At 47.0% G+C, this 21,201-nt stretch overlaps 1 protein-coding gene across 3 annotated transcripts in view; it reads right to left on the bottom strand.

The window, feature by feature from the left end:
• The window catches only part of SPIN1 (spindlin 1), an 81,583-nt gene that overhangs the window by 13,622 nt on the left and 46,760 nt on the right, over positions 1-21,201 (bottom strand). For all 3 annotated transcript variants that reach the window (XM_078061384.1, XM_078061386.1, XM_078061385.1), the window contains one exon: positions 9,805-9,853. In XM_078061384.1, coding sequence (XP_077917510.1) covers positions 9,805-9,853 — 49 coding nt within the window. The remainder of the gene's footprint in view (positions 1-9,804; positions 9,854-21,201) is intronic.

Below are 21,201 nucleotides of genomic sequence, written 5' to 3'. Positions count from 1 at the left end.
GGGAAAGAGGGGCGCACAGCAAGGCAGAGCTGGACGGAGAGTATTTGAAACCGACGGCCCCTCATTTGACGGGGAGAGGAGAATGAGAGCCGGACTGAGAGATGCGCACAGCAAGGAGCCCCCTGATGCCCCCAGACTCTGCAGCGTGCAGCTCGGTGCAGAGCAGAAGGTCAGCACCGCGCAGCACCAAGTCTGTGCCCTGCAGCTACGAACAATGCTCAATCCCAACGACCGCGAACCTCAGGCCTCTTCACAGACCCTGGAAGCGCGCCGTGTGGGGAAACGGCTGGAATCTTGCTAGCATGGCGTTTCTCCTCCATCAATCCATCACCTACTTCTTGGGACGTCCAGGCAGAAGTCTTAGTGATGCACACTGTGTACGGGGTCAGGCTTTCTGCACAGCGAGGGAGGGGCTGGCTCCCAAACCCCAACGAGGAAGGAATGCAGTCCTGTGCAGCATTTCGGTGATTCACACAAACGCTCCGCCATCGCTACCAAAATTACAGGCCAGCACAGCATCTGTGCCAGTGTCAACGTGGCTGGGCCACAGTACTCGGTACGTGGTCAGTCATTACTCCAGGTGTTTTCTGTGAGTCAACGTGGCTGGGCCACAGTACTCGGTACGTGGTCAGTCATTACTCCAGGTGTTTTCTGTGAGTCAACGTGGCTGGGCCACAGTACTCAGTACGTGGTCAGTCATTACTCCAGGTGTTTTCTGTGAGTCAACGTGGCTGGGCCACAGTACTCGGTACGTGGTCAGTCATTACTCCAGGTGTTTTCTGTGAGTCAACGTGGCTGGGCCACAGTACTCGGTACGTGGTCAGTCATTACTCCAGGTGTTTTCTGTGAGTCAACGTGGCTGGGCCACAGTACTCGGTACGTGGTCAGTCATTACTCCAGGTGTTTTCTGTGAGTCAACGTGGCTGGGCCACAGTACTCAGTACGTGGTCAGTCATTACTCCAGGTGTTTTCTGTGAGTCAACGTGGCTGGGCCACAGTACTCGGTACGTGGTCAGTCATTACTCCAGGTGTTTTCTGTGAGTCAACGTGGCTGGGCCACAGTACTCAGTACGTGGTCAGTCATTACTCCAGGTGTTTTCTGTGAGTCAACGTGGCTGGGCCACAGTACTCGGTACGTGGTCAGTCATTACTCCAGGTGTTTTCTGTGAGTCAACGTGGCTGGGCCACAGTACTCGGTACGTGGTCAGTCATTACTCCAGGTGTTTTCTGTGAGTCAACGTGGCTGGGCCACAGTACTCGGTACGTGGTCAGTCATTACTCCAGGTGTTTTCTGTGAAGGCACTCTTCTAGAAACTCATGGAAATCGCAGATGGCCACACACAGTGTGGGTGGGCCTCGTCCAATCAGTTGAAGGTCTTAAGAAAAAGTGTTCTCACAGGAAGATGCAATTTTCCCTCGGACTGGAGCTACAACACCAGCTCTTCCCTGGGCTCTAATGGATGTCCGTGCGTGTGCACGCACACCTACACACACACACGCACACAATCACCACCTGTTCTGTCTCCTTGGAGAATACAGACCACAGCCAGAGAAGTTTCTATCCGAGACTCTGAGGCAGGACATCTTCTGTTAACCATGATTCTCAACAAAACCACCCTAAACTTGGCCAGTGACAGCACAGAGGGTCAGCTGGAGACGCAGAGCGGTACGCTCGGCCACGCATCCCTCGTACACTCACAAGCGTCGCTGCTGTGGCCCACAGCTGCTCCTGAGGAGGGAGCGGGGCACCGTGCTCCGCCGTGTTTCCCGGCTGTGTCCAGCAGCAGCACAGGCCCCCTCCCTCCCCGGGGTCCCACAAGGGACTCAGAGCTGCTGGGTGGTCCCCTCCAAAGCGGCCCCTGCACCCTTTACCCGGGACACAGCGGTCCTTCCCTCTGTCTTCGCTAAGGGAGCTGGAAGCCCCAAGTCCTGCTGCCGTCCACGGGATGCCTGGGCGGGTCCAGCACCCTGTTGTGCGTCTCTGTGCGGCACTGTGCGGTCACCCGCGTCTCCCTCCGTCTGTGCCCCGCACGTGGTGTAGCTCTGGTCTTACAGAAGCTACCTCTAACCTCTGAAGTGCTGCATTTAGACTTAACATTCTTCTACTAAAATCCACAATTAATCAAAACTTATGCCTTCTCTTTCCTAGCTCTAGCAAGACCATAAATAAGCAAAAAACTTAGTAAAAGAAGGAAAATTAAAAAAAAAACAAAAACAAAAAAAAAACACCTCAGCACATTGTAACCCCACCTGACGCTGCTCAAATTTGGGCTGCTCTTCTAAATTGTTATTTTTCCTTTCGTTATTATCTGAGTAACTTTTTAAAAACATTACCTTATTTAGAAACAAACAAGGAAGGAAAGATTTGTGTTGCTTCTTGTAACATTTCCATCTCGTGGACATGTTATTTTTCTAAATACACCCTGTGGTGACGCAGACGGGGTTCAGAGAGGCAAGCACAGGTTCCTGCAGGCCTCCAGATGCTGTCCTGGTGCCCACGTCCCCAACCACCTTGGTCCACACATCAGCTTCAAGACCCTTCTCCCCTCAGTGCCTGTGTCAGAAAACAGTATTTTCATTGTCTCCCATTTTCCAAGTTACAGATGTCAGGTGCCAATCGATCCTTCTTCATTTTGACTGGTTTTTCAGAGTTGCTTTTAGCATTTTCTTTGTTCCTGCAATCAGAAATGTCACCGGAACTTGTGACTTGTGTTTTTCACCACCCCTCAACTAGCTCTTGACCGATCTAGAGAGAGCTGCACAGAATTATCTCCCATATTATGACTCTTGATCCTACCCCCTCCGCTCCTTTCGTAACAGGAGGGACGCAGGGTTCCCAGGTGTGTCCTCCAAAATCCACCTTCCCCAACACTGCTCACCTTCCAGAAGGACTCAGACCAAGTGTTCCTGAATCAGGTAAAATAGATAGGCTTGAATTTCTGCCTATCTACTGAATATCTTACATAGTATCTTTAATTTCTAGAAACTGATGGCTTGATCTTCTCTTCAACGGTGTCTCTTCAATTAACAAGTCTCCCAACATCGGGGGTAATGTTCGCCTCCTTCCCTGGTTCTCTATGAACTCTGCAGTCGGCCTCATCTGTGTTGGGTGTGGATCCCCGGTTAGCTCTTCCGTCGTGTGTGACACTCTCTCGTGCCATCAGTGCTCCTCAGGTGCCTGCCGTCTGCCAGGGCCACAGCGTCTGTGGTGGGGAGCACGTCCTTGGGCCCCGGCGAGCCCTGACGTCGGGCAGGATCTGACACGCTGCTATGATGCAGGGGGCTGTGGGGCGGCCAGGAGGTGAGTGAGACCTTGGGGAGGGCAGCAGGGGCAGGCAAGCAACTAGGCGAGCTGGCTTCTCTTCGGCTGTAGCCAGTGGTGGTCTCCGACCTGCGTGGATTCCAGAGTCTACTCTGGTGGTCACTCTTTGGACGGCCTCCTTTTCTCCTCAAAGTGGCAGAGAGTTCCTCAGCTCAGCTTACTATTTACATAAATCTGTCCCAACACACTTTAGGTCTCCCAGAAATTTCTAGTGTTCTGGCCTGCCAATAGGATGAGGTAGGATGAACTTTCCAGCTCAGTAACAAAAACTGCAAATTCTGAGGAGTTGTTTTAATGCAAATTATGGCGAGGTACAATCCTCTCTCTGCTTATGGTACAGACACAGCCCTTCTGGCGCCCGACCCGGCAATCCGCTGTCCCAGGAATTTATCCAAGGTGGCGGACAGAGACCCAACTGCTGCGCTCTGAGCTGCGTCCATGACGGGAGACTGGAGATATAGAGCACGTTTGACATGGGCCTCCGACGCAGCAGCTCGTACTACACAGCTATTCAATCCATGAGAGATGGAGAAAATGTGACATGAAAATCTTACGCACATAATTACCCACAGATAGGGAGAAAAAAGGCTTCTCAAACATTCGGGATAGTACTGGCAGCTGTGAGTAATCCCAGAATGGCACTAGAAATACTTAGGCTGTCCTCCTCTGGGTCCACCTGTGCTTTCAAATCTTCCTACAATGACTTAAAAGCAGTTCATTTTTATGGGCAGATGAAGCACAATTTTTAATTTAATTACTGCTAAATTAATGCAATTAGTATCTTACTTCTGCAGGAAACTATATATAAAAACAGATTTATACATTTTCATGTTTCAATTCCGAACTTCACTTCTAGTGCGTGCATTTAGTCAGGGGTAATTCTACCTGTGGGGCATCACGTCCCTGGCTCTAAAGGAAGAAGGAAAAGAAGATTCATCAGCAGTCTGGCTGAAAAGGCAGAGGTGACGGAGATCATTCTCCCCGAGGCAGCACCGAAGGCAACCACGAGTACTGAGAGTAACACACCTGTGTTTCAAGTCGAAGTCAAGCTCCCCAACTACCGGGACATGACTCTGCCCAAGGCTCTTGCAGCCACGGCTTACAGAAGAAGAGTGTTCTAAAATGTCTTTATACATGTTAAAATATCAAATATTATTTCATATTAAGAGTGCACAAATATATGTTGTTTGTAAGCTGATTTAAGTTCTTCCAACCAGCATCGACCAGGTGACGAGTGATACGCTCGTGTATCATATTAGTGTCTTTTATCAGGCAAAACACTGATGATCGCTCAAGCTGGCGAACAGGGCTCAGGACTTACTACATGCTACTCTATTTTTGTGTACATTTTAAATTGCTCATAACTAGAGGGGCGCCTGGGTGGCTCAGTCGGTGAAGCGTCCGCCTTCAGCTCGGGTCATGATCCCGGGTCCTGGGATCGAGTCCCACATCACGGGCTCCCTGCTCAGCGGGGAGCCTGCTTCTCCCTCTCCCTCTGCCTGTGGCTCCCCCTGCTTGTGCTGTCAAATAAATAAAAATTTTTTTAAAAATCTTTAAATTGCTCACAACTAGAAAGGTTAAAAATTATATCCTAAACAAGTTCTTAAATCTTATTTTAATTGCTAATTGGTAATTTAGATAAAAATCAACAAGAGCCGCAATAAAAATAAAAGCTTATTTTCACGAGCTGAAACAGTACGTATAAAAGCAAACTAAGAGGAATGTGTCTGATTCCCGGAGAAGGTCCAGAATCGGGACACACCCTCAGGTCACCTCTGGGTGGTTCAAAGAACAGCACGCAGATGGGACATTATCAACGGAAACAGCTTTTCTAATTTAAAATGAGGGCTTCCTAAACGTGGTGATGTTGACTTAGGTCCTCCCTGGACACATGTGTTTTTTAACGGCTCTCAATCCCTGTATTCTTGGGAATGAGTCTGCAGCGCTCTCCACAACCACTTGCCAGGCCGACACACCGTGCGGCTGCACACAGATGCCCAGAAACTTGGCTCCGGGGAGGCAGCCTGAATTGCAGCCGAGCGCAAGGACAAGGCTGCCCTGAGTCACCATCCAAAGGATTCGAGGGTAAAGTACAGAGACCAGAGGTGAACACCTATGATCACTTTGCTCGCTGCTTATCTCCAGAAGCCATCTCTGACATGACTGGTTTCAGGGACCAGTGAGCTGCTGTGTGTCCTCAATGGCGAGTGGACGGGGGCCGGCCCCTCAGCAGCCGCTCTCACTGCTACACAACCCGCTTAGCTCCCTGACGAGCCTCAGAGGAGCCGCGGGCAGGCGGCCACCCGGAGCACATGCGGACGGCCGCGCCGGCCCCACAGACCGGAGTCCACGATCCCAGACCTTCTAGCCTAACAGGTTCCCGGGCACTCGGCCCCAGGCACCACCCCTGGGGAGCACGATTCAGAACCAACACTAATTTCTATGCATCCATGTTCCCAACAAGGCGAGCTCGACTGCAGGGGACTTTCTGTACCTCGCTCAACACGTTCAACACTTCAAGTAAGTTCTGAATTGACCATGCTACTTGTTCTGTCAACCAGAAAGGAAATTCTGTGTGGGAAGACCTTCCAGTGTTTACCCAGACTCCCTCCATGTCTGAGACCCACCCCAAACAGCCCCCAGGACCGGAGGATCTTATTTTGGTAGCCAAAAGTTAAAGGGACCACACTTCTTCAATCAAATTTCAACTACTACAACTCTGCTATGAACCAATAAATGCCTGTTACACCCTGTGTATGTCGCTGTATCCATTAATTACTGGCATGCTTTCCTTATTCTCTTTAGTCCTGTCCTAGAAAAGCAGTTCCCTTACTCTGTGTTCCTGCAGATTTCAGCAGAAAATACGGATTAAATCAAAATGGCTTTTTACAAGATGCCCACCAGCAAGAAGAACGAAAAAACTGCTTTTCTGCTACGTGCTGCTTAATAAAGTTCCACAGCAGATACTGCCCCTGCTGGTTAACAGGACAAGATAAAAACGACAGGGAGTGGGTCTGTCTTCCACCCAAATCGCTAGGGGTTCTCTCGTTACTCTGTCTACACACTAAGAGCTGTCCACGGAAGCCTCCCAATGCCGAGGGCCTTCCAAAACGCTACCCACTTCACTAGTGTGAAGAGCAGCTCCTCACAAGCTGATTAAGAAGTCGTCTAGGTTTTGATAGCTTTAAGGCAGTGAGCACCAGGCTCCACTGCTCACCCAGCCCGTGTGTTTACCACGGACAGCACCCACTCTGCCGACGGGAGACTAGAACACGTTCCCCGCGGACACACGGTGTGGTCGCTGCGTGCTCTAGAGTCCTGCCGTCCTATCTGTGAGCCCTCGCTCAGTCACTCCTGCGTGTAGCAGCCCGGGCTAGCTCGTTAGCCTCTGTGCATGGAAGGGCTCAGGGTTCCTCCCTGACAGGGAGGCCACCCAGGGACTCGACGAAGAGGAGGCGGCGTCTCTGTCCTTGTCGCCATCAGTGACTTATGTCTTAACAAATGGAAAAGCCCTCCCTGGAAATATCTCTACTTAGTGTGTAATAGCTCTGGTCCATTCTCTAAATGTGCGTTAGTGGGAAATACACCAAAACCCTGGAAACGGAAATGCATCCACTATTCAAATTAGGGAAGAAAAAGAACCAGATTTCCGTTTGAAAACTGAAACAAAGAACCACTATAGCTAAACTCACCTTAGACGTCCCCCAACTATACCTTCCCTTCAAAAACCACAGCTGACCCTTGAACAAAGCAGGGACTGGGGCGCTGACCCCCCACGCAGTTGAAAATCTGGGTGTACCTTCTGACTTCCTCAAAATTTAATAGCTTGACCACAAGCCTTACCGATAACCTCAAACAGCCAGCTAACCCCTATTGTGTATGTGACACGTACTCCATACGGCATTCTGACAATCCAGCATGCTGGAGAAAGAGTGCTATGAACACAATCATAAGGAGGAGAAAATACACGCACAGCGCAGTCCCGTGTTTACGGAAAGAAATGCAGGTCGTGTGGACCCACGCAGCCCAGGCTGTTCACTGAGAGGCATTTCCCAAACCACCTCCTGAGAAGCCAGGACATGCCGGTCACCAACTTGTTCCCAAAATGCAGTGAGGGGCCCTGCTGGCAGGGGGCATGTAAGCTTGTTCCCTTTACTGTAAAAGCAGAAACGAGCCAAGCTGCACAACTTCTGGGTGCCGCGGTGCTCCAACACGGCAGACCCGAGTCCCCGAGTCCTGCCGGTCCCCGCGGGGACGGTGGCTCCGCCAGCACGCACCTCCTGGGTGTGCCTGGGACACCCTCCAGCAAGCAGAGGCGTCCACACGTGGCGTTCCTGCTCAGCCCCCTGGACTGAGGCGTGGGTCAGGCCTGCATGCCCGACTCGCTCTCCGGAGGGCCACAGTGGAGGCAGGTGAGGGCAGAGTGAGGCTCCAGGTCTGCTTTTCCACGTGGTTTCCATAAACATGTCACCTGTGGAGAGGAACCGTCCTGGTCCACATCAGGATTTTTAGGCCCGGTAAGCACGGTGCCAGGCAGATGGAGGAATGTGCCAAGGCGCCCAGCTGAGCCATCCAGCTTCCTGCTTCGCACAGGCTCCTGGGCAGGGGCCGCTCCAGAGGCAGCCAGCAACACCGCCCGTGGTAAACGGAGCAGACCTGTGCATCATGGGTCTTTGTTTCCAACCATCTTCAGAGGTGCACAGAGGTGAGAAGACACAGGCGAGTGGGAGCGACAGCCTCTCCTTTCTTCCCAGCTCCCTCTGCTACAGAGTAACTCCGTCACGGCCCTCTACTTTCAATGGAAATAAGCACTAGGTCAAGCTCCCTGCACGGCAGAGCCCAGGGGTCAGATGCCTTCAGCTGCCACACATATGAACAGCGAAGTTTTAAAGGTAGGTGTTTATTTATTCCTCGTGCTCTGGGGGGAGAAATAACCAGCACCTCAGAGCCAGGAGTTAACAGGTGATCATGCTTCAGACGAGGCTCGTAAAATCCTTGCACAAACCCAACAATGCCCACAATCCTGAGTCAAGGATGTTCTAGTCCTAGATACCCGGCAATGTGTAAAAATGGATAAAACTGAATGCACATTACATTCTTAAAGCCATTTATCTTAACACAGATTATGGCAAAATCTATTTTGCATGAACTGTTCTGGTCTTGCAAAGTTAACGTGTGCCTTGCTTCTCTTCCCCACTGTAGTTACATTTCTATCATCACCTAATATTTAACGCTTGTATTTGTTTGGTTACCTTCCACTTGGGCCAAGACATGGTTTACCATTTACGGTAATGCTGTGGTATGATAATGAGGGAGAGACAGTACATGAATGACCAGGTCCCTGGATGTGGCAGAAGCATGAAGGTTAGTAATGGGCAAATCCACGGAATCTGGGAAATGCTTTATCAAACCTCAGGAACACACATACTCACCTTAACGTCACACCTTTCTATTCCAGGTCATTTCTTAAACTACGCATTATAGATATTTACGTTACATGTCCACATGTGCTCTGAAATGGGAGGCATGTGCGCACTGACCACCAACCATTACGAATGGGCATCTCATGCTCTTCAACCCCACAAGGTGGTGGCGGGGGCACTTACGAGCCTCTCAGTAGGAAAAATTTGGAAAGAACGGCTATAACAAGAGGCTTGGGAGGTGCTAGCTGGGGTCAAAGGGTCTCTTCCAGAGTTAACAAGTCTACGATTAAGACTCCAAACAATCAGAACTGGTTCTTTAGAGCGATTTCCGTAGTGTAGCAGCGAGCAGAACCTGGTGGGTACTTGTGAAATCTATTAAATGTAATTCAGTACAAGCACAGTGTTATTCAAGATAGTATCTCAATTTTCTTTTTAAATGTAACTACGTCATACACAAAGATTTAAGAGAGAAAAAGTGACTTCTTTACTCTGGTACCTATAGAATTTAGGATTTATAACCTACTGGTCACTTAAAATACATGGCTTTTTAATTATCTTCCAACATGCATATGTGTTCCCTAAATTACAAGCTTTTCATTTATTTGAAAATGTTATAAAGCAGTGAGCGAGCACCTGTCAGCATGCTAGCCAGGCCCTCAAGCATGAGCGAAGGCCTCTGTCCACAAGGAGCTCCTTGTCCAGCAGCAGATCGGAGACAAGAACCTGCAAGCCAAGAGCGTGCAGCCCTTCCAAGGAGAGAAGCAAGAGGGCTTCACCACGCACCTGCCACCCTCACCACAACGGACGCTTCCGGCCGTCAGTCCAGCCCCTCTGAGCTGGAGGGGAAATCACGGCCCAGAGGCTTTCAGAGGTGGAAGGACAGGCCTAGGCAGCCACAGGCCAGGCCACGGACAAGGGACACGGCTGCAGGTCTGTACTCAACATGCAGCGAGGCAAGACCTCCCGAACCCGGGGCAGAGGGTGTCACGATGCACCTCAGACCCCACGTCACGTACGGCCACAACCTGCTATCTAAAAGCAAGTTTCAGAGGTGCTTACTTGTGGGAAGTCCTTTTCTTCATCATGCTTGCAGACACACCAGCATGGCCTAAAAGAGAAGTGAATATAAGTCAATAAAAACTGAATAGAAAATACTTCAGAACTTGGAAAAATTAATTTCTGAAAAACTGCTAAATAAAGCATGAATAAAAATAAACCATAAACAGCCAACATGTAGAAAGCCCTTTGTTTATCTAATTTTTAAAAAGGAGATAAAAGGAGTTCTAGGAAGATAAAATGACAGGGACAACAGCTCATCTCCCCAGATCAGTCATAAAAAACCGCCCAAAATCACATGGACAAAAACCAGAAAAGTGACGATCCTGGCCATAAAGTACGACGTTTCAGCAGCTGTGTTCCTGTCCCCAGCAACTAGAACACCGCAGACGTGAGACACCTGGATCCAGGCATCGGAATGACGGGTGGGGCAGGACTATGGCGACCCGGCCCCGACGCAGACTGTGTTCCAAGGGCAACATGTGGACGCCAATAGGAGAAGGGAAACCAGAAGAACCTGGTGGGTGCGCCAGGCTGACAGCCAGACCAGGGCTGGCAGGACGGGGGCCGGGGGCCTCCAAACATCTGGGGGTGGAAAGGCATGAATGGTGTTCGAAGTCCAGCGAGCCACCTCTTTGAACCTGTGAGGTAAAAACCACATAGAGGTGGCCCCTCAGCAGGAAGGCTGAAGGAGCCCCAGGAACCAAAGCTGCTACAGCCCATCCTGGCGTCTGAGGACCCGAACAAACCCAGAAGGCAGCAACGGGGTCCCGACGTGCCACAGCTCATTCCCAACGCGGAGCGGCAGACTGGACCCCACACCCCCGTGGGCTATAACCAAACAACGTCAATAACAGGCAAAAATGTTAAAAGTGCTGTAATAAATACACTCAAATAGTTAAAGGAAGACACAAACGACACTTAAAAGAAAAAAAATGTGAAGAAAGGACAGGAATGAAACTAGTGGAAAACACAGGATCTGAAATGAATGAAGAAGAACGGGATGTGGTGAACCGCAGACCAGACCCCACAGACACAAAGACCAGTGACGCTGTCCCCAGTGGCGGGGAACAGCGGGGACAGGAACGGTCTTGGTGGCCTGATGCACTGTAAACTGCACCCACAACAGAGAGGACGGTGTGGGAAAGAAGAAACAACTCTGGAAGGAGCAACGGCAGGTAAGTGCACAAGCACATGGCCAGCGAGCTCACCGACGCCAAAGACAACCACACCAGGGCACGTCCTAATCACGTTTCTGAAAACCAGCAACCAATAAAATACTTTTAAAACAGCCGAACAATGGGGCGCCCGGGTGGCTCAGTTGGTTAAGCAACTGCCTTCAGCTCAGGTCATGATCCTGGAGTCCCGGGATCGAGTCCCGCATTGGGCTCCCTGCTCAGCAGGGAGTCTGCTTCTCCCTCTGACCCTCCTCCCTCTCATGCTCTCTCTCTCATTCTCTCTCTCTCAAATAAATAAAATCTTAAAAAAAAAAAAAAAAACAGCCGAACAATGAAAGACGCATCAAATGTAGGGAAACAAAGGCAATACTGACTCCAGATTCATTGTCAGAAACCGCGGAGCCAGGACAGAAGACGGTGGGTGAACCCATGCACTCAGCACACATTCAGCCCAACGGAACGGAGAATCCCAGCAAACATAAACACGCCACACACACCAATTCGGAGACGAGACAGAAGGGATGGCACAGTGGCTAACACCACACAAGTTAACTTCAGGGCAAAGTTATCGAGGATCAAGACAACATTTCAAAATGGTAAGAGCCAATGAACCAAATAGTCCCCACATTTAACCCCAGGCCGACTGTGTGGACCTGGTCCCAGAACACTGAAGGACACAAAGCAAAACCGGACGGCGCTGGCAGGAAGAATCACCCACAATCCCGACCTGAACTCCCCTCTCGGTAAGTGACATAACACGCAGGTGGAAAATCGGTACAGACACGGAAGACCCGAACTCCACAAACAGCCAGCACGCACTTTTTCCCAGGTTCACATGAGACGTTCACCCAGACACAGCATCTGCTCCTCAGAACACAAACCCTCCATGTACTTAAAACAACCTGAAATCATAAGAAGTTTGTGCTCTGGCCACATCAGAATTAAACCAGAAATAAATAATATCTGGAAATACCTGTGTTTTTGAAAATTAAACAACAATCTTCTAAAAGTCCACAGTCCAAAGACAAAATCACAATAAAACTTTGATCTTGAAGAAAAAATGGAAACACAATCCGTGGAATGCAGCAAACACAAGTACTTACTACAATGATCAAAATTCACATTGAGCAGCAAAAATAAACAAAAAACCTCCAACCACAAACTTGGTATGGTGGTTCCCCAGGCTGGAGGCCTGCGAGTTATCCAAATTTCTCTCTCCTTGGCCTTACATGAAAGTATGCGATTTAAACACACACTTCCTTACTAGTGTTACCCTCACGATGGTAAAGTTAAGTGAACAGGAAGAGAGATGGCCGACTGGTCTGCACCAGACGATCCGTCACTGTTCCCAGGTGACAGCGCAGGGCCATCCTCGTTCTGCGCAGCCTGCACACAAACATGCAGGTGACTCAGGGACGATGGGAGAACACAGCCTGGAAGGAGAGCAGAGCTCCCTGAAGCACCGTGGAACATGGCGAGGCTTGGGCTGGAAGGATGAGGAGAGACGTGTCCACAGACAGGAAGGACTCGCTCAGGGTCTGCTGGGCCTGCCCCAGGCGTCAGCACGCCCTCCCCTCCCACACGGAGGACACCAGGGCAGGGCAGCTGACTCAGCATCTGGGCTGCTCCATCCCTGCATGCCAGGCAAAGCTCAGGCCCACAGGTCACCACATGTCCCCCTGGAGTTCACTTCCCCAGCTGGAGGAGGACCCTGGCGGAAACCATCTTCTACTGATCACTCAAGAAACAACCCCTCCGTGGCAGGAGTGCCGTCAGACAAGCAGCGAACTGGTTATGAAATGATCCCAGAGCCACACAGGGATGAAGTGAAAGCACGGGTGTCCACAAGGAAACCAAGGGAACACGGGAACAAGAGGCTACAAAGAGGGAAAGCCAAGAGCTCCTGAAAACCGAACGCCGTGAGCAGAGAGAACGTGCTGTTTGGTGCCACACCTTAACAAGCAAAAAGCTGAACTCGATGAAGAATCAACAACTCTCCTTTGATTGGTCAGAGACGTGAAGTCACAGGGCAAACGGCTGCTCCCCAAACCGGAGACTGACCTGCAGATGCGGACGATCACAGCTCAGCGGGCAGAAGTGTCCGCAGGAAGTAGGGCAGGAAACCCTGAACAGCAACCGCCCAGCGGCTGAGGCCTCAGTGTGGAGAAGGCTAGGACGAAGCCTCCAGCCACCAACTGTGCTGAGGGGACACAGGGCACCAATGCTTTGGCAGGTTTCACCTCCAGGAACGCTGCCAGGTTCTCAGGGAAGATCAGACAAAAATCCCCTCCTGCTTCCAGTAGAGGGAGGGGAAAAGTACCCTTTTAGAAATACAACAAAGTATTCAGTTCTCAACAAGGCCTACCCTCAAGAGCTTAACCTCTGGGGTTTGTCTCAGCCCAGGTGGACTGAGGGAAGAGGAATTCCAAGTGCAGGTGGCGGGCCGTCCGGTCCCACAGAGGGAGGAGGTCAGCCTGCGGCCCAGACTCAGGAGAGCACGAGACCCAATCACAGCCCTACAGGACATGTGCTGCCCCCACGCCCCATCGTCACTTCATGGACGGCTCACAGAGTTCCTTCTACCTGGCATATCATGTCTTAGGCAAAAAATTATACAGCACATTAAAAAGCAAACAACATGATGGTTTGATGAGACAGCAAGTATCCAAACTAGACTCAGATATGACAGGGATGGTGGAATTATCAGACCAAGAATTTTAAGTAACTATCAATAATAAGCTAGGAGCTCTAGTGAAAAAAAGTAGACAACATGTGAGAAAAGATGAGTAATGTAAACAGGTGGAAATGATCAGAAAAAATTAAAAAGACACAGCAGAGATCAAAACACCATAAAGGAAATGAAGAATGTGTCTGGGGGACCCATCATGGAGAAAATGGAATCATGGAAAGTGCTTGATTAAAACCACAAAAAAGCAGGGAAAAGTGGAAGAGAAAAAAGGAAGAAAGCACAGGGCAAGGAACAGGAAACAGTAAGAAACCGGCCGACATTAATCCAGCAATCACCAGAGGCCACTGAGGAAGAATCTCTGAGCTTCAGGACATGCCAACAGAAACCTCCAAACCTGAAAAGCAAAGAGAAAAAAGACAAAGACAGGAAAAAATCAGACTATCTAAGGACCGTGGGACAACTACAAAGAAGTAACATGTACAATGGGAATGCCAGGAAGAAAAGAAGGAGACAAAGAAACAGAAGAAGTATTTGAAGCAATAATGACGGACAATTTCCCCAAACTGAAGTTAGACACTAAACCAGAGATTCAGGAAGTCCAGAGAATGCCCAGCAGGATAAATGCCCCCAAACCACATACAAGGACAAAGAACAACTCCTGACAGAGCCAGAGGAAAAACACCTTACGTACAGAGGAACAGAGCAAAAATTACATCCAACGTCTCCTCAGAAAGCACGCACACAGAGAGCGGACCTGAGATACCTAAAGTGTTGAGAGAAAATTAAAAACCTAGAATTTTGTATTCTGCTATCCTTCAAGAGAGAAGGAGAAGACTTGCTCAAACAAGCAAAAGGTGAGAGAATTCGTTGCCAGGAGACCTGCACTATAACAAATGTGAAAAGAAGTTCTTCAGAGAGAAGAAAAATGATATAGCTGAGACACTCAAATTTACAGAAAGATCATTAGAGATGGAATCGATGAAGATAAAACAAAAACTTCTATTTTTATTATTCTTAATAGAACTGGTAACACTTTTCAGAGTATTAGCAACAACGTATTAGATGATTATAGCTTACTTGTAAGTGAAGTGGATTAGTTATAAATGTGTCCTGCAAACTCTAGGGTAATCTCTTAAAAAAGTAAAAGAACAAGGGCAATGAATAGAAAATAGTAACAAATACAGCAGATATTAATCCAATAATCACTTTAATATCAATGGTCTAAGTACACCAATTAAAATACCAAGACTGTCACAATAAAAAAAAACAAGACCATACTGTACACTGTCCACAAGAAATCCACTTTATTTTATTTATTTATTTTTTTTTACCAGGCTAACCCATCCTCCCACCCCCCTCCTCTCTAGAACTGTTTTTCAGAGTCCATTGTCTCTCACGGCTCATCTACCCCTCCGATTTCCCCCAAAAAATCCACTTCAAAAATACATTTAGACTACAAGTAGAGGGAAGGAAAAAGATATGCCATGCTAACACTGATCAAAAGAAGCGAGAGTAGCTATATTAATTTCAGAGAGATTCCAGAGCAAGGAAAGTCACCAGGGAAAAAGAAATATATTATGATAAAGTAATCAATCCTCTAAGAAGACATAACAATCCTTACTGCGTGTATCTAACAAAAGAACATCAAACTAAGGAAGGCAAAACTGTTGGAACTACAAAGAGAAACTGATGAATCCACTATCACCGGTGGATACTTCAATAACCCACTATCAGAAATGGTCAGAGAGTCAGTGAGGACACAGTCAGACCCACCACCACCACTACTAAGATGGGTGTAACGGACATCAACAGACCACTTTATCCAACAGCAGCAAACCACACATTCTTTCCAAGTTCCCATGAAGCATTCACCAAGACAACATTCTGGACCATAAAACACACCTTAATACATTTAAAAGAACAGAAATCCTGCAACTGCTCTCAAACCACAATAAAATCAAACTAATTTCAGTAACAGAAAAATAGCTGAAAATCCCCAAATACTCGGAGATTAAACAACACACTTCTAAATACACAGTTGAAAGAAGAAACTGCAAGACAAATTAAAATATGTTTTGAACTAGATAAAAATGAAAATACAATTTACAAAATTTGTGGGATGCAGGGAAAGCAGTGCATAGAAAGAAATTTATAGCACTGAATGCATGTCCTGGAAAAGAGGAAAGATCTAAAATAAAAAATCTAAGCTTCCATCTTAGGAAACTAAAAGACGAAACCATATTAAATGCAAAGTAAGCAAAAGATGTTATAAAGATTGGGGATCCTGGGTGGCTCGGTGGGTTAAGCGTTTGCCTCTGGCTCAGGTCATGATCCCAGGGTCCTGGAATCCAGCCTGTACTCCGTGGGGAGCCTGCTTCTCCCTCTCCCTCTGCCCACTGCTCCCCCTGCTTGACCTCTGTCAAATAAATCTTAAAAAAAAAAAAAAAGAAAAGCTGTTATAAAAATTATAACAGGAATCAGTAATATTTTAAACAAGAAATCAATAGCCAAAAATCAATGAAATCAAAAGCTCATTCTCTGAAAAGATGAAAATTGATAAATCTCTAGCCAGGATAACTAACAAGAAAGAGAGAAGACACAAATCACTAACAAGAAATCAAACAGGAGATATCACTACAGACCACATATACAAGATAGATACGAGGAAAACTGATGAAAGACATCAAAGAACAACTATCTAAATGGAGAGATATTCCACGTTCACAAACAGACTCAATATTCTCAAGATGTCAGTTCTTCCCACGAGTGCGCCTGGGTGGCTCAGTTGGTTAAGCATCTGCCTTCAGCTCAGGTCATGATCCCAGAGTCCCAGGATCGAACCCCGCACGGGGCTCCCTGCTCAGCAGAGGGCCTGCTTCTCCCTCTGCCTCTGACCCTCCTCTCCTTGTTCTCTCTCTCTCTCTCGCTCTCACTCATTCTCTCTCAAATAAATACATAAAATCTTAAAAAAAAAAAGAGAGAGAGAGATGTCAGTTCTTCTCAAGTTGATCTATAGATTCAATGCAATCCCAATCCAAATTGTAGCAAATTATTTTGTGGATATCAACGAACCAGTTCTAAAGTTTATAGGGAGAAGCAAAAGGTCCACAACAGCCAACACAATATTGAAGGAGGAGAACAAAGCTGGAGAACTGACACTACCTGACTTTAAGACATACCACACAAAGCTACACTCATCAAGACAGCAAAGTACTGGCTAAAGAATGGACAAACAGATCAAATGGAAAGATCCACATATAGTCAGCTGATCTTTGACAGAGGAGCAAAGGCAATACAATGGAGAAAAGATAGTCTTTTTAAATAAGTGGTGCTGGAATAACCAGACATTCACCTGCAAAAAATTAATTTAGACACAGACCTTACATCCTTCACAAAAATTAACTTAAAATGGATCACAGACCTAAATGCAGAGTGCAAACTGTAAAACTCCTAAAAGTTAACACCGGGAAAAATCCAAATGACCTTGGTTATACTGAGGACTTTTTAAGATAATACAACGGCACAATCTATGAAAAAAGTGAATTGATAAGCTAGATTTCATTAAAATTAAAAACTTCTGCTCTGTGAAAGACACTATCAAGAAAACGAGAAGTTGGTGTACGTGCTTGGCTGAGGAGCCAATGGGGCAAAGCTACCATTTGTGGGATTATGACTGAACACCTCTAAGTCAGAATCCTGCCCAAGTAGAACAATACGGCAGCACCAAGGAGCCTCGGTTGGCCTGAGATAACCAGTCCCCCACTGTCCCCACCAGCAGGCCACCAAGCTTAGGGACCAGGGTCTGGTGCAGAGAGCCCCTCGTGCCGGGAAACGGGGCGTGGCTGAATAGGGGGCCACCCCCTCACCAGTCATGCAATGCACGTTTGTGGGGAACCTGGTACTAAACCATTCATAGACAACCTGCTTCTAGGTCAGGGTTTCGTACATAGGAGAGCAGCTCCCTCGCTGTGATCTATTGAAAGTCAGCCCTCGACACAGGGTTTGTAATTCAAAAATAAATACATCAATTTTTTAATAAAGGGAAGACAACCAGAAGAAAATACCTGGAAAACATATCTGATGAAGGACCGTTACCCAAAATATATAAAGAACTCTTAAAATTCAACAAGAAAACCACCTGATTAAACATGGGCCAAAGAGCTTACCAAAGAACAGATAGAGATGGCAAAAAAACATGTATGAAAAAATGCTCTACACATGATGTCATCAGGGAAATGCAAACTAAAAACAATGAAGATACCACTATACATCTAATAGAATAGCCAAAATCCAGCACGCTAAACACGGGAGAGGACATACAGCAACAGGAACTCTCATTCATGGCTGGAGGGGATGCAGACTGGTGCAGCTGTGATGGAAGATAGTTGGGTGGTTTCTTACAAACCATACTCTTACCATATGATCTAGCAATTATGGTCCTTGGTATTTACCCAAAGAAGTTGGAACCAGTCCACACAAAAGCCTGCCCATGGATGTGTATAGCAGCTTTATTCATAATTCCCTAAGCTTGGAAGCAACCAAGACGTCCTTTAGTGGGTGACTGGATAAAGTATGGTATACCCACAAATAGAATATTATTCAGTACTGAAAAGGAACAAGCTATCAAGTCATGGAAAGACATGGAAGAACCTTAAGTGCACACTGCTAAGTGAAAGAAGCCAATCTGAAAAGGCTACATAGAATTCCAACTCTATGACATTCCAAGAAAGGCAAAACTATGGCTACAGTAAAAGGTCAGTAGCTGCTAGGGGTTAGGGGGAGAGAGAAATGAATACCTGAAGACTAGGGGATTCTTAGGAAGTAAAACGACTCTGAATGATACCAGAATGGTGGATTTGAGTGATTATACATTTGTCAAAACCCACAGAATGTACAACACCAAGAGTGAACCTTAAGACATCTCAACAATGGACTCTGGGTAATCACAATGTGTCCCATGTAGGTGCATCAACTGTAACAAATGTACTATCTGGTGGGGGCTGTTGCTAGTATGGGAGGCTGAGGGGGAGGGCACCAGGGGTATACGAGAAGCATACATTCTGCTCATTTTTGCTGTGAACTTAAAACTGCTTTAAGAAAAATAAAGTTCTGGGGCGCCTGGGTGGCTCAGTTGATTAAGCATCTGCCTTCAGCTCAGGTCTGATGTGAGGGTCCTGGGATCGAGTCCCGCATCAGGCTCCACATCGGACTAAGCAGGGAGTCTGCTTCTCCCTCTTACTCTGCCTCTCCCCCTGCTTGTGCTCTCTCTCTCTCAAATGAATAAAGAAAAAAAATCTTTAAGAAAAATAAAGTCCTTTTTTAAAGTCCTTTTTAAAAAAAATAAAGCAGCACTAGATGTATTCTTTCATCATCAACACTGAGCTAGACAACCAGAAAGCAAATACCTGCAAAGTGGAGGTAAAATGACTTTGAACCCAGACTTCCATACCCAGCTAAATTGCCAATTGAGGGTATAGACATTTACCTTCACATATGGGCTCAAAAATTACATCTCCCACAAATATCTGGAAGTTACTAGAGGATATTCTTCAGAAAACGAGAGAGAAAAGATTCATAAATACACAGGATCCAAGAAACCACAGACATAAGCTAGGACTGCAGAGTCCAGCATGACTGCTGTGACGGAGGCTGAGACCCATGTGAATGCAAACAGGCCAGGGACTTAAGGAAAGTCCTCTCCCAGAAGCTGGCACCACACAGTGGCAAGTGTAAGAAATAACTCCTATCACAAAGTAACTCTGACTTTAAAAGAGCTTCGGGGCGCCTGGGTGGCTCAGTCGTTAGGCATCTGCCTTCGGCTCAGGTCATGATCCCAGGGTCCTGAAATCGAGCTCCGCATCGGGCTCCCTGCTCCGCGGGAAGCCTGCTCCTCTCTCTCCCACTCCCCCTGCTTGTGTTCCCTCTCTCGCTGTGTCTCTCTGTCAAATAAATAAATAAAATCTTTAAAAACAATTGACTAAAAAAAAAAAGAGCTTCTAAAAGCAGAAGAAAATCAGGGGAGAAAAGAACAGAAAAAGGAAGGCCAAAGAGGTCTTACAGGACGCGATATTCACCTCACACATGAAACTACACTGAGACTCCTTCCTTGCCCATCTGATGACATACTGCAGCAGCAAGACTGGGGGAGAGACACACTAACACACTGCCTGCTGGTAAGAGGGCAAGCTGGTACAAAGCCCACGAATACCTCACAGAATTAAATATGCATTTAAGATGTGATTCAGTTCTCCTTCTAGAAATCCATCCCAATGGCAACACACTGGCAGGACAAAAGGACAAGCCTATTCACTGCAGTCATCATGTCTGATAGAGAAGAGTAGAAACAACCTTATGTCCAAGTAACTGACCTCTGAACAAATGAGTATCAATACATTCAGCTGTAAAGAGTGGGAAGGAGGCGCTCCACATACTGCTGAGGAGAGGTCACCAACAAACACTGTTCAGTGGAAAAGTAGCAGAGGAATAGGTAGGTGTGTATATATTCACTGCGCCCTGATGTCAGTTTGTCATTGAAAGTGGGTGGCATCACTCATCTGAGGATCAAAGATTTTCCAGTAGAAAACAGAACAAGATCCTTTACTAGGTACTACATCTATTTGTTGATTGAAATGTGAAAAGAAATAGAGCCATAATTTATAAAATAAACTGTTCTATGACTCACAAAAGTTATTTAAACTGTACTAAACCGAAATGGCTAAGAAAAACTACATTCCCTCAAACTGTTTTAACAGAAGCTCATTCAGAGACGTATGTTCCAAAACACCCATGCTTCCTTCTACTGTACCTCACTTTACTGTGCTCTGCAGATACCACGCTTTTTACTAACTGAAGCACCAAGCAAGTCTATCAGCATCATTTTTCCAACAGCATTTGCTCATTTCGTGTCTCTGTGTCACATTTTGGTAATTCTCACAATATTCCAAACGTTTTCATTATTACAATATTTATTACAATGTTCTGTGACCAGTGCTTGCGACTCACTGAAAGCTCAGATGATGGTGGTGAACATGTTTTAGGAATAAACTTTTTTAATTAAGGTATATACATTGTTTTTTAGACATAATGCTACTGGGGTGACTGGCTGGCTCAGTCGGTAGATCATTTAATTCAATCTCAGGGCTGTGAGTTCAAGCCCCACGTTGGGCATGGAGCTTACTTTAAAAAAAAAAAAAAAAAAGGGAGGGGGTGCCTGGATCGCTGAGTCAGTTGAGCATCTGAGTCTTGGTTTCAGCTCAGGTCATGATCTCACGGTGGTGGGATCAAGCCCCGTGTCGGGCTCCATGCTCAGTGGGGAGTATGCTTGAGATTCTCCCTCTCTCTCTGTCTGTCTCCCTCCCCCCACTCATGCACTCTCTCTCTCTCTCTCTAAAATGGATAAATAAATCTTTAAAAAAATAGACAAACTACTGCACACAGTAGGTAGACTGCAACAGAGTTTAAACATAACTCTTATACACACAGGGAAACCAAGAAATTCATCTGACTCATTTCACTGCAATATTTGCATTATTG

The sequence above is a fragment of the Halichoerus grypus genome, chromosome 14 (assembly GCF_964656455.1).
Source record: "Halichoerus grypus chromosome 14, mHalGry1.hap1.1, whole genome shotgun sequence".
NCBI classification, from domain to species: Eukaryota; Metazoa; Chordata; class Mammalia; order Carnivora; family Phocidae; genus Halichoerus; species Halichoerus grypus.
This window is presented reverse-complemented; position numbering and strand designations above follow the sequence as displayed.